Below are 14,654 nucleotides of genomic sequence, written 5' to 3'. Positions count from 1 at the left end.
CTATATTTGGTGTATGGAAATATTTTATGATCTTTATGTCAGTCTCGCAGGTTTTATTTGACTGTGACCTCATTTTCACGGTTCATTGCACAGTGTTAAGTTTTTGTGTTTTGGTCTATTTTTCTTAAACTATCAGTAATGGGTCAACTATATATGTTGTATAGAAGCATTGTTAGCTGTACTTGTCTGCCTGGCATGGTACATCTGACCTTGACCTCATTTTCAAGGTTCATTGGTCTTTGTTTAGTTATCTTGGTTAATGTTAAGTTTATGTGACAGTTGTAATAAAGCTTAGCTTTATACTTAGGACTATCAACATAATATCAATGATTAGTATAGAAGGCGAGACATTTCAGCGTGTGCACTCTTGTTTTTTTAAACCTGCTGATCTTGCTAGGGGACACAGTCATGCAGTTTCTTATAAATTTCCCAAACAAAACAAACGTGTAAAATGACAGATGTTATATAATAATACATATACATCTTCAGATAATGTTAAAGTAAGAACGGAATATTTCTAAGATTGCTTGATTACAGAGGTTCAGAAATCCAGTGTTCAAGTACCTAATGGGAGTTCTGAAGGTAGCAAAAGATGACACTCAGCTTTCAAGTACATTAACAGGTTTACAGGATTTATGTGGTATATATGGACCTGAAATGTTTGTACCACACAAAGAATATCTTATAGAGAGAAGAGATACTGAAGAAAAAACAAATATTAAGGGACAGTTTTCTGCATTGGTAGACCAGATAGAAGGAAGAAGGTATTTAAAATACATTAGAAAATTTGCTACTGTGATGATTCAATTATACATAATAACAGGGGCGTATCTAGAATTTAAAAATGATCAAAGCATTTTCAGCATGGATTCATTTAATTAGAGTGCCACAAGTTAATCAGCTGGTCGCCTATAGTAATTATCTTTTCCATGGATACACGGGTTGGTGGGTCTGTCACATAATTTTTTCTGCTCTAACTTTAAAATGCATTTGAATTGGGTTTTGAAACTTGGCACAGATATTCACCACTGTTAGAAGCTGAATCTTGTAGAAGATTGAAAATAATACTATAAAAGTCATTGTCATCACAATTTGCCCATTTATTCAAATGGACGTTCTATGATGACCCCAACACTGTCCTTAGTTAATTGATATAAAACATTTTGTATCAACGTAAAGTTTGCATATTTTTATTTTTAAGTTTGGAAACAGTAGTCCAAGATGTGAAAGAAACTAAGGATAATGTTGAACAATTAGACCAAAGAGTGACCGGTACAAATGTGGCTGTAGTAGGGCTGACCACTCGAGTGGACATACATGATGAAAACATTGAGGAGTTAGGTGAGGGGCTTGATACTGTCACTCAGAGGGTGGACTTTGCTGAGAATGATATTGAGAAGACTAAAATCAAAGTGGAAGAAGTTGATATGAAGGTATTTATATTTGTGCCTTTAAAACTCATTTCCTGGACACTATACTGTTATTTTTATAAAGAATGAAACTGTAAACTTTTATTGTTATGATTCAAATGATAAGGCAGCTGTAAAATTCAATTTGTAGTTTTATACAAGGAAATAAGTCTAAGTTTCCTATCTATGAATTCGAAGGAATCAATGCCCTTTACCGTCAGACATCAAACAGTCATTTTAAACTTCCTTAGCTTCAAATTGGTTAAAATTTACCATGTTCCTCTAAATATCATTATCATGATTCGATCAGAGGTCTCAAAAAATTAAAGATACCGTTTTATTTCGCTAAAATCTGACTTGAATTGTGAAAATCAGTTTATTTTTTTCGTCTTAATAAAAGTGTACATTTCATTTTCGTGCACCAAAAATTACCTTTAACTTCATTTTACAAGAATTTTTATGAAGGTACTCCCTATTTGACCCTCATCTATCTTCATCATGTCCATGTCATTTGATATGTTAGAACCATTTTTGTCAATAGATGGCATTTTTCATAATATCCTTTATCATTGCTATACATCTCAGGCAAAAGGGTAATATCTGTTTTGAATAGAATACAGGTTGAGCAATGCTAAATACTGAAAAGAAACAAAAGGATAAATAATCTACTTATGAAAGAATTATAGTAGCCAACACTTTTGGTTTGAAATAATAGTGTGAAGGTAAAAAGTATGGACCACGTACAGCACATATAGTGCCTAGACAGTATAAAATTATGTATATATCTAAATTTTTTTTCAGACAATGACCAATGCACCACGATGGTCAAGAGATTTGACAAAGATAATGAATCCCCATTGATTTCATCTTTTCAGACAATGACCAATGCACCACGATGGTCCAGAGATTTAACAAAGATAATGAATCCCTCAACAAAACATGATTGGAGATTACTGGCCCAACGTCTTGGTTACGGTAACGATGACATCAGAGCATGGGCATCACAACATGATCCTTGTATGGCTGTTCTCAGTGAATGGTACGCTACACACAAAACAAGGGAGGCAAACTATGCTGTCTTAACAGCACTACAGGAAATGAACCGAATGGATGGTGCTGCTATTGTGGAGAATGCTATGAAAGCTGTAGGTAAGGGAAGTAAGTCATACTTTGGTACACAAACTATGCTGTCTTAACAGCGCTACAGGAAATGAACAGGATGGATGGTGCTGCTATTGTAGAGAATGCTATGAAAGCTGTAGGTAAGGGAAGTAAGTCATACTTTGGTACACAAACTATGCTGTCTTAACAGCACTACAGGAAATGAACAGGATGGATGGTGCTGCTATTGTGGAGAATGCTATGAAAGCTGTAGGTAAGAGAAGTAACTCATACTTTGGTACACAAACTTTGCTGTCTTAACAGCACTACAGGAAATGAACAGGATGGATGGTGCTGCTATTGTGGAGAATGCTATGAAAGCTGTAGGTAAGGGAAGTAAGTCATACTTTGGTACACAAACTTTGCTGTCTTAACAGCGCTACAGGAAATGAACAGGATGGATGGTGCTGCTATTGTGGAGAATGCTATGAAAGCTGTTGGTAAGAGAAGTAACTCATACTTTGGTACACAAACTTTGCTGTCTTAACAGCACTACAGGAAATGAACAGGATGGATGGTGCTGCTATTGTGGAGAATGCTATGAAAGCTGTAGGTAAGGGAAGTAACTCATACTTTGGTACACAAACTATGCTGTCTTAACAGCACTACAGGAAATGAACCGAATGGATGGTGCTGCTATTGTGGAGAATGCTATGAAAGCTGTTGGTAAGAGAAGTTATTCATACTTTGGTACACAAACTATGCTGTCTTAACAGCACTACAGGAAATGAACAGAATGGATGGTGCTGCTATTGTGGAGAATGCTATGAAAGCTGTTGGTAAGGGAAGTAACTAATACTTTGGTACACAAACTATGCTGTCTTAACAGCACTACAGGAAATGAACAGAATGGATGGTGCTGCTATTGTGGAGAATGCTATGAAAGCTGTTGGTAAGGGAAGTAACTAATACTTTGGTACACAAACTATGCTGTCTTAACAGCACTACAGGAAATGAACAGAATGGATGGTGCTGCTATTGTGGAGAATGCTATGAAAGCTGTAGGTAAGGGAAGTAACTCATACTTTGGTACACAAACTATGCTGTCTTAACAGCACTACAGGAAATGAACAGAATGGATGGTGCTGCTATTGTGGAGAATGCTATGAAAGCTGTAGGTAAGGGAAGTTACTCATGGAAAAGAGTTGATTTCAATACCAATATGCAAATGGTATGCAGTTATTTTGTTACCTGTTAACCATTACTGCATTCTGTTAGAGAAGACGTCATTGTGAAAAATGGTATTAAAACTTCATAGTGCATGTGGATAAGGGGAATAATTCTTACTAAATACCAAAATAATCATGTTATTGTGTCATAAATATTGGAAAATGCTATGAAGCCAGTTGGTTAAAACAAATAAAGCCTAAAGTTCAGTTCAAAGTTGGGAGGGAGGTATTTTCTGGATTTCTTTGTTCACCATTATGTGATCAAAAAAAAATTGAATGATCATTACTGGCCTATTGTCCAGTGACAAATATTCCATGCATATTTATAACAAGAACAAAGTAACAATTAATACAAAAGGTTGATTCTGTGAAGTTGATCCACCAAGGTAAGTGAATGAATTTGTCGTATATGAATATATATAGTGATGAAAAGATTTTAACAATTTTTTTTCAGTTGATGTTGTAGAAGATGAGGAAGTAGAATATGCCTCCCCTCCTGCTGTGTTCCTTAGTTACCAGTGGGGTCATCAGGAGGAGGTCAAACTAATCTGTAACCACCTACAAATGGCAGGATATGAATGTTGGATGGACATTGGTCAGATGGGAGGAGGAGATAAATTATTTGAGAAAATTGACAATGGCATCAGAGGAGCAAAAGTCATCATTTGTTGTGTGTCAGAAAAATATGCCAAGTCTCCAAATTGTAATAGAGAGGTAAATAGAAGAGTGAATTTAGAGACATTTCTTACTGAAACTTTTACCCATACATTTCTTAATATTAAAACTAACTCTGCTCGAACTATAAAATTCAATTAAGCAATGTAGATTGTCATTTGTTTGTTACAATATTTATGTCCTTAATTTGTGTTGAGCATTATTTCTCTACATAATTTGTAGAATGTAAAGCCAACTGTTGACTCTGTATTGTGACTTTTTACAATCAATTAAAAATGTCCCCTTTGTTCATATTATTGCCAAAAGTTTATTTACAATTAAAGTAAATTTCAGCCATAAAACGGACAAAATAGAAACTAAAGCTTTTGATCTTAATGAATTTCTTTGATTTTTATGCCTCACCTACCATAGAGGGGCATTATGTTTTCTGGTCTGTGCGTCCGTCTGTTTGTTTGTTTGTTCGTCCGTATGTCTGTTAATCCGTCTGTCCCGCTTTAGGTTAAAGCTTTTGGTCAAGTTTTTGATGAAGCTGAAGTCCAATCAACTTCAAACTTAATACACATGTTCCTGATGGCAAGGCTTCCAAAACGGTCATATATTCCGGACATTTGTATAATGTCCGATAAAAGTCCGGCTGGGCTAAGCATGAAACGCTCATATAATTTTTTGTTTTCAAGGCTTCCTTAAGAGACGGTCATTTTAACCGCATAATTGGCGATCTTTTTGACCAAACATTTTGCCTTCAACAGCCACACATTTCCGGTCATAAAAGTGACATGATCATTAATTACTATCAAAACAACCCCTACTTCAATACTTTCTAATTTAAATCAAGGCTAATTAGCTGTTGGACAACTGAAATCTACCTGTTCAGGTGACAGGTAAACTATTTTCAGTACGGACATCGTATAAATTAATCGGTCTATTCAAAGTTATTTTCTAACATTTTAGCGGTTTGTATCTAATTGATTTAGTCCAACAGATTCAAATTAAAAGAAATACGTTTATAAACTTTTAAAATTTTTAAAAGTTTTAAATAAAAAATCGTCAGAACTACGTTGTATGACCAAGAACACGTGTGCGCATGTGCACAGGTGGGAAATTTAATTTTGCATCCTACATTTCTTCAAAAATGCTAAAATTATCATTGATACCTGTATCTAACGTTCATTTCAAGTATTTTGTTGAAGAAATAACGGGGAAAGAGCTTCTTCACTCAGTTGTGCTTTGTAAAACGTACACGGATTTTAAGTATCCGTTTCTGGTCCGTGGTTTACCATTGTCAAGTCAACATCCGGTTTAAGAATGTTAATTTGGAAACGAAAGTAAAGTTTTTGACAATGTTTTGCACAAATAAAGAGTCTAATGCAGATATGAGCACGCTGATCTGCACACTTCGGATTATGCACTGCCAATTTAACAGTTTACTTAAGAACATCAAATTCATATCAAAGTACAGTTTGAATATCGTTTTTTAGCTCACCTGGCCGAAGGGCCAAGTGAGCTTTTCCCATCACTTGTCGTCCGTCGTCGTCATCCGTCGTCGTTAACTTTTACAAAAATCTTCTCCTCTGAAACTACTGGGCCAAATTGAACCAAACTTGGCCACAATCATCATTGGGGTATCTAGTTTAAAAAATGTGTGGCGTGACCCGGCCAACCAACCAAGATGGCCGCCACGGCTAAAAATAGAACATAGGGGTAAAATGCAGTTTTTGGCTTATAACTATGAATTCAAAGCATCTAGAGCAAATCTGACAAGAAGTTAAATTGTTAATCAAGTCAATATCTATCTGCCCTGAATTTTTCAGATGAATTGGACAACTGGTTGTTGGGTTGCTGCCCTCCAATTGGTAATTTTTAAAGAAATTTTGCCGTTTTTGGTTATCTTGAATACTATTATAGATAGCGATAAACTGTAAACAGCAATAATGTTCAGCAAAGTAAGATCTACAAATAAGTCAACATGACCTAAATGGTCAATTGACCCCTTAAGGAGTTATTGCCCTTTATAGTCAATTTTTAACAATTTTCATTAATTTGGTAAATATATGTAAATTTTTACCAAATATAGTTCTCTGTTACTAATGGGCAAAGTTCATTATAGATATAATTGTAAGAAGCAAAATCGTTCAGTAAAGCAAGAACTTCAAACACATCACCATCACCAAAATACAATTTTGTCATGAATCCATTTGTGTCCTTTGTTTAATATGCACATAGACCAAGGTGAGCGACACAGGCTCTTTAGAGCCTCTAGTTAAGGAAATTTTGCTGTTTTTGGTTATTATCTTGAATATTATTATAGATAGAGATAAACTGTATACAGCAATAATGTTCAGCAAAGTAAGATTTACAAATATGTCAACACAAACGAAATGGTCAGTTGACCCCTTTAGGAGTTATTGCCCTTTATAGTCAAATTTTAACCATTTTTTCGTAAATCTTAGTAATCTTTTACAAAAATCTTCTCCTCTGAAACTACTGGACCAAATTAAACCAAACTTGGCCACAATCATCATTGGGGTATCTAGTTTAAAAAATGTGTGGCGTGACCAGCCCAACCAACCAAGATGGCCGCCATGGCTAAAAATAGAACATAGGGGTAAAATGCAGTTTTTGGCTTATAACTCAAAAACCAAAGCATTTAGAGCAAATCTGACATGGGGTAAAATTGTTTATCAGGTCAATTTCTTTCTGCCCTCAAATTTTCAGATGAATCTGACAACCCGTTGTTGGGTTGCTGCCCCTGAATTGGTAATTTTAGAGAATTTTTGCTGTTTTTGGTTATTATCTTGAATATTATTATAGATAGAGATAAACTGTAAACAGCAATAATGTTCAGCAAAACAAGATCTACAAATAAGTTTCATGACCAAAATAGTCAATTGACCCCTTAAGGAGTTATTGCCCTTTATAGTTAATTTTTAGCATTTTTCATAAATTTTTGTAAATTTTTAGAAAATATGTTCCACTGTAATTACTGGGCCAAGTTCATTATAGATTGAGATAATTGTAGCAACAAGAATGTTCAGTAAAGTAAGATCTACAAACACATCACCATCACCAAAACACAATTATGTCATGAATTTATCTGTGTCCATTGTTTAATATGCACATAGACCAAGGTGAGCGACACAGGCTCTTGAGAGCCTCTAGTTTTTAATCTAATGTCAATCACTGGGATGGCCATCTGATTAACATTATTGCCTTTTGTAACTTAGTTTTAAGGGATTAAAATCGGGATCAGATATAAAATGTCCGGCTGGCTCATATATTTTTTGAAAGCCCTGCCTGATGGTATGATCTTTCTTATTTTAAAGCCAAATTAGACTTTTGATGCTAGTTTCAGGTTAAAGTCAGGGGCGTAGCTAGAATGAAATGATGTGCAAGCAACTACCGCCGAACAGAGTGAGGCGAAAACATTTTGGGACCCTTTTATGCAGAAATTTTTTTCTGGGGGGAGGTTTTTGTCATAGGACGGTTAAAAGAAGAGCTACATGTATACACATGGAAAAAAGTACACCTTGATTTTTTAAAACTTGAAAAATCAGCCTCTTTTTTTGGATGAAATATAATAAAATATGTGTATAATATTATTGAAACATAGTTTATGATAACATTGGCATTGAAACGAACAAAAAATGTTTGAAAAAAAAAATGATTTATATAACCACAATTTTAATAACAAAATGAAGTGTTTTTTGTACAAAAAAAATGCATTTTACAACTTTTACTGTAGTCAAACTTTACAATGTCAGACATTTCAAAATTAATCTTCAGATGACTGTTCACATCATGGTTGATTGTTATACGCCAAAGAATTAGTACTTTGTGCGCAGCCTCCATTCAAACGGATAACCGCATCTAAACGTCTTCTGATTCCTGCCATAAATCGACTAATTTGTTGCTAAGGAAGCAGCAACCATTTCTGATGAAGGGCATTGTTTATTTCATGATGTGTTTGAACTGGGGTGTCCTTTCGCGCACTTTCCGCCCAATAGTGTCCCAAATATGCTCGATATGGTTCAAATCCGGGCTACGATCGGGCCAAGGAAGATGAACCGAATTCCATTTGAACATTGGATCTTCCTCCACGATGCTAATTTCCAACTTTGGTGAGCTCTGCACTACATTGGATACGGAAAACTGTGTGTCTGTTCGTTAGCAAAAGTCTCCGAAATGGTCTTATCGCATGATAACCAGTAGCGATGAGTCGATCTCGAACAGTTCTTGTTAAAATGCTCCTGTATGGCCACCACTCTCTTTTTAGGATTGTCTTGCATGCAATGGGTTTCCTTCTGACCAACCTTCATTATGCTTGATTTCCCCTAGCGAATGGTATAGGGGGTCTTCATTATCTCGGAAGGTCCTTAACAACGTTTATTGCCTGATTTTTATTCTCAAAAGGACTTATAGTGGAATGGTGATGACCAACAATATGTGCAGTTGTTAAGCGACATCCCTGCTTCTCTTATGCTGATAATCTGCCATCTTGCTGCAGTTAAGAGTTGTCAAGGACCCATTACAAGGTGTTAATCACATAACTTTAAAAACTTGGTAATTTAAAGTGTTGAAAACAATGAGGATAAAAACATCTGTTTTGCTGTTTACGGGTACAGTAGCTGCATGCGCAGATAAAAACTTATCGAGTCGATATTTATTGATTAAACTCAGGTGATACTTAAATAATGTTTAACTAGTTCTATTTTACCAAATTATATCACAAAAAAATAAAGAGTGTTTTTTTAATTTCAATTTCAATTTGGTGTTGCAATACTTTTTTCCATGTGTATAGATAGGATTTATAAAAAAAGTTATGAATGTAAAACTATTAATCTGCCTTTGACATCTTCTGAATAGAGTAATATATAAACAACACGTACTTGTGATAAAGAATTTACTCAAAATTGTCCAAAATCTGCTCTTCGGGTCTAGACAGAAACAAACTTCTCTTTTAATTTGTCAATATTCACACTGAAATCTTGATGATTGAATATGCAGTAATGCTAGTAACTGTTGTTGTTCCATTGTTGATCGTACATTTGTTTTCAACATACGTAGTACACTGATAGATCTCCATGGTAGCACTCGCGAGATGTTATAAACCAGCATACGTGTTCGGCATCGAGCGACCTCCTAATTGAATTCGTCAAAATTACATGCCAGGTCAGTTTCGTATGTCTCAGACAATGTTGAGATTTTTTCGTTTGTAATATTTCCTACAACACAATGAAGCAGATACAGCGCAATTGCGATTTTCTGATAATACTAGAAGCAACTCCACTCTCCAGTTCCCTTATCATATAATGGTCTATGAACGCAAAAAAAAATGAGACTTTCCAATACTGTTTTGGCGTGTTTGCAGGGTGATTGGCTCCGGTAGTCTATCGACCACATCGCCTCAGCATATTTTCAACGATATCTAAGGGTTCTGATAATTCTAATGTTGATTGGTACATCCATGGAAATAAAATTTAAATATTACTTCCATGGAACATCTCATTCCAAACTGATGAACCGTATACTGTAAAATGTGCTCCAAAACTACATGTCTTAGACTGAGTATTACAAATTCAAATCTTGTAAAAGATACAAGTTACTGTCCGATTTTGTCATTATCTCCAATAAAACTTTTATTTTGAAACCAAATGCCGTTATTTAATGATATTTCATCAATTAAAAAAGTGACAACATAGGTGTTTCCTTTAACATTCAATTTATAAATTTTTATTTTGCCATTTTTTTTTTGGTAGCCGAATTGATGTACACGCAACTGCGTGTTAGCGTATAGGGAGCTACGCGCCTGAAAGTTTTTGGTCAAGGTAGTTTTTGATGAAGTTGGAGTTCAATCAACTTGAAACTTAGTATACATGTTCCCTATGGTATGATTGTAAAGAATTGCGCTAATATTAATGTACCTTTTTTGCGGTACGGCCACTATCTATGTGACGTCGTGTAATTGTGATACTTTATGTTGTATTGAATAGAAACGTATAATGGCAGATGTAGTTCTATCTTTAACGCCTTAGTTAGCTTACGATCAAATACACAATGCAACGCAATAATCTACAATGATCCTTCTAATTTCAATGCCAAATCAGATTTTTTACCCAATTTCACAGTCCATTGAATATGAAAATTGATATTGCGAGTGGGGCATCCATTTACTATGGACACATTCTTGTTTGCAGGTAAATTTATCAGTAAACCTGGGTAAATCAATGATACCACTGTTGATGGAGAAAATGGCTTGGCCACCTAAAGGATCTATGGGACCTATCTTCAGCGAGTATCTTTTTGTCAGGTTTTTCCAGCGAGCTGGAGAAGGGACTGATGATAACAGAATTTGGCCTGTTGCCAAGTTCCAGGAAATGTTGATGCAGCTGAATTGTTATGGTATTCTGCCTGATGAAACACTGATTGATGATAGTAAGTTAATTGTTTTCTCTTAGATTGTTTGAAAAAATACCTTTTTCAACATAATTCAATAAATAAGTGCTAGTCTACCTAAGAATCAGGCAGTGGTGAAAACATGACAAACAAAAACCCACTCGAGTTGACATTAATTTATGTTCAAAATGTATAATGATGCAAAAGTATACCATTCGTTTCCTTGTCCTGTTCTGGTAATTGGAGATAAAATTTGGTTACAATGCACTAGAAATTAACAATTAAGGGGAGCTAACTCTGTAATTTGCTATCATTCTAACCAAAGTTTATCTAAAGATTTCTCAAGTTACCAGACACGCAGACACTAAAGACTTACCATTTCTAACTCAGGATGAGTGTTACTTCAAAATAGGATGGCTGGGTAAGTGGGGTTTTTTCAGCCATGTTTTGATTTTTTTCAAAATTGCCTGATTCTTACAAAGACTGGCACATAAGAATAAATTTATATCAGAATTGGTAATTTAGTTTTTTTTGCTGAAAATCTATCAAATAATGAAGTGATCCTTATTTGTCATGGAAAAGAATTTCTGTATGATATAAGCATAAAAAGTTCTGAGCTTATGTCATGTGTAATGAACATATATATGTAAAAAAAGGATAAGCAAGTATAAGCTAATATCTCAAGGAGTCATTGTTATGATTATTTGGAGAGCTCCAGATTATTTTGCTAAACTCATTAAGTCACAGTTTAAAAAAAAAAAGGATTTTTTAAACAAAAATTTGTGCAAATTGGTGAATAAGATGAGACCCAATCTATGTGAAATGACAGAAATTATGTTTGAAATTTAAAAAAAAAAAATTGGATCAATATCCAAATCTCTCCATAATTTCCATCATCGAATATTTAGATTAGATCATTGTAAAATAATATTAAACAGTGACAGGAGTTTTCTTTTATATCAACAGTGTACAAAGATTGGTGGATACCAGTGCAAGAGATAATAGTAATTGAGAAAACAAAGAAAAAACAGAACCAATCCCAGTCCAAACAGACAGAAATCCATGGTCAAGAGCAGGTACATTGTTTTCTGATTATAGTGATGCATATGAAATGATGATCTTTTTTGGTGTTCAATTTGACTTCATAGGAAAGATTTTGATATTTTGGATCTGCTGTCAACAGATCTTGTAACTAAAATTGTAAGTTTTGATGAAATAATTCAAGACCAAATCCGTAAATCCCTTTGATAATTCTAAAATCAAGGAATAGGTCATGTTTTGCTGTTATATACAAAAGGTCAGAGTTTGTTCTTCAGCATGGAATAAAAGCTCACACTTTACTGCATGATTCTCTACCACTGGTTTGAGAAGATATTGGATAAATATACAAACTGAAAGATGAAAAGAAGAAGTTTTCTGAAGAAAACATACACACACCTGTTTTCCCTAGAAAAATCAGGAATTAAAAACTTGGTTTAATAAACAACAAATTTCATACCCTTGAATTCCAAGTTAAGTTTTATGACCATAGGCCCTGCAGTTTAAATTTTTGAAACAAAGTTCCTGTAGTTGCCATATTCTTAACTTTTTTTGAAATCACATATTTTTCTTTATTGTTCAAAAATTTTCTTTTGAAAAAAAAAACCCAGTTAGATATAACAAAGATATGGTTTTAAGGAAATTAATGTCATCTTTATTAAATGGTTTTACCTAGATACTATTCTCACTCTTTTTCAAAAAGACTTTAGTGATTTTATTGTAGCCTGCTTACAGCTAGCTGGAATTACAGGTATAATTTAAACCAAAGCAATAACTTGTTTATGATAAGTATTTGTTTTTTCTGCTTAAATCTTCCAAGCAAAAGCAGTACATGCAAGCATTACATATAACATGGAAAAATAGTTTTACTAGTATTACGATTTTATGTGTTTTATAGTCATTAGAACTTTATCTTCTTTTTTTATAATAGGAAAAGAAGTGTCCAGATGTATTCATATCTTATCAATGGGGTAAACAGAAACAGATTATGGCCCTTTACCAGAGATTGACAGGGATGGGTCTGAGTTGTTGGATGGATATCTACCAAATGGGTGGAGGAGACTCCTTATATGAGAAAATAGATTCTGGTGTACGAGGGTGTAAAGTAGTTCTAACATGCATCACACAGAAGTATTCACTCTCAGCGAACTGTCGAAGGGAAGTGAGTTTGGCCGATGCTTTGAAGAAACCAATTATACCGTTGCTATTAGAGAAAATGGACTGGCCACCTTCTGGGCCAATGAGTATGGTCTTTACTCAGCTCCTATTTATTAACTTTTATCGTGACGAAGAAGTACAAATGACATGGACTGGACCAAAATTGGATGAACTAATGGAGAAAATAGGACTACATATTCCGATGAATATGTCAATTGAAGAAAACAAGGATAGAGAAGTTACAAAGAACGGTCAACATTCAGATCAAGAAATTGACAATAATAAATCAGTTAATACTAATGATGAGAGAAATCTTGCCAACCAGAATACAGTTCCAAGATCTGTAAGCTCCGAGAATACCAGAAGTGCAGGTAGTCCACAACTGACAAATAACAAGCCATCTTCTGTAATACAACCCAAACCTGTGGCTGTCACCAACATGAAAGCTGAATCTTCACCAACACAACAGAAAGGTTCTCAGGAAAAAACACAATCTCAAGACAATAACAAACCACAGGAACACAAATCTAAATCTTGTACTGTTTTATAAAATCATTATACAATTTTCATGTACAGCTTTAGATAGGCTGATAAATTTTCATTAGATTTTTAGAGGGTACGTGTTACTGTAAACGAACTTATTATCACGGATACTTTATTTTTTATTAAACCCTTTCTATTCCATTTTAGCAGCGATTTAATTTCCTGATTTTCAAATCTACTTGAAGTAGTTGAATAAGGAATTAACTTAGCTTTACATATTCACTATGATTTAATTTAAACATATTTATTTATAGTGGATTGGGAAACTTATATTAATCCCTTTCCACTTTGCTGGTGCTAGTGCTGCCTTGTAGCAACATTAGCCTACTCTTTTTCGAAATCTACAAGGGCCCGTGTCTTTAATGTGCAAGAGATGTGACTCTCTCTTAACACGTGTCAGCCATTCATTGTCCCCTTCCAACGAACTTTCATCATTTCCGCACGACCATACACCCAATGCTGTCAAAGGAGAGCTGAAAATTCAGTCCCTGAAATTTTCATCCCGAAATGGGAATCGAACCAGGAACTTTTGTGTTAATAGTCTGATGCACTAACCACTACACCACGGCTCTCTGATTTATATTCCAGTTATTTTTCTATGCGCGAAAGTCGCGAAAAATAAGTTGGTTTACAGTAAATTATTTATCTCGAAAGCATTTTAACTGATGATGTAACGTCATGATTTCATTAACTTATAAGGTTAAAACTCTTTATCATATTGAATTTAATGGCAATATTAGATAATAATGAAATAGAATGATATTCATGAAAATGAATTTAGTTTGACAAAATTAATGGTCATAATAGACAATCTGTGCGACTTCTCTTGAACTGAATTTTAATGTGCGTATTGTTATGCGTTTACTTTTCTACATTGGCTAGAGGTATAGGGGGAGGGTTGAGATCTCACAAACATGTTTAACCCCGCCGCATTTTTGAACCTGTCCCAAGTCAGGAGCCTCTGGCCTTTGTTAGTCTTGCTTTATTTTAATTTCAGTTTCTTGTGTACAATTTGGAAATTAGTATGGCGTTCATTATCACTGAACTAGTATATATTTGTTTAGGGGCCAGTTGAAGGACGCATCCGGGTGCGGGATTTTCTCGCTAC

General features: G+C 34.6%; 1 protein-coding gene across 1 annotated transcript in view; it reads left to right on the top strand.

Annotated features, from left to right (window-relative positions):
- The window catches only part of LOC139521569 (uncharacterized), a 36,463-nt gene extending 22,772 nt beyond the window's left edge, over positions 1 to 13,691 (top strand). The window contains exons 17-23 of the mRNA XM_071315046.1: positions 538 to 764; positions 1,202 to 1,433; positions 2,285 to 2,558; positions 4,194 to 4,453; positions 10,609 to 10,846; positions 11,774 to 11,883; positions 12,777 to 13,691. Coding sequence (XP_071171147.1) covers positions 538 to 764; positions 1,202 to 1,433; positions 2,285 to 2,558; positions 4,194 to 4,453; positions 10,609 to 10,846; positions 11,774 to 11,883; positions 12,777 to 13,553 — 2,118 coding nt within the window. The 3' untranslated portion in view covers positions 13,554 to 13,691. The remainder of the gene's footprint in view (positions 1 to 537; positions 765 to 1,201; positions 1,434 to 2,284; positions 2,559 to 4,193; positions 4,454 to 10,608; positions 10,847 to 11,773; positions 11,884 to 12,776) is intronic.
- Positions 13,692 to 14,654: the final 963 nt, after the last annotated feature.

The sequence above is a fragment of the Mytilus edulis genome, chromosome 4 (assembly GCF_963676685.1).
Source record: "Mytilus edulis chromosome 4, xbMytEdul2.2, whole genome shotgun sequence".
Lineage (NCBI taxonomy): Eukaryota > Metazoa > Mollusca > Bivalvia > Mytilida > Mytilidae > Mytilus > Mytilus edulis.
This window is presented reverse-complemented; position numbering and strand designations above follow the sequence as displayed.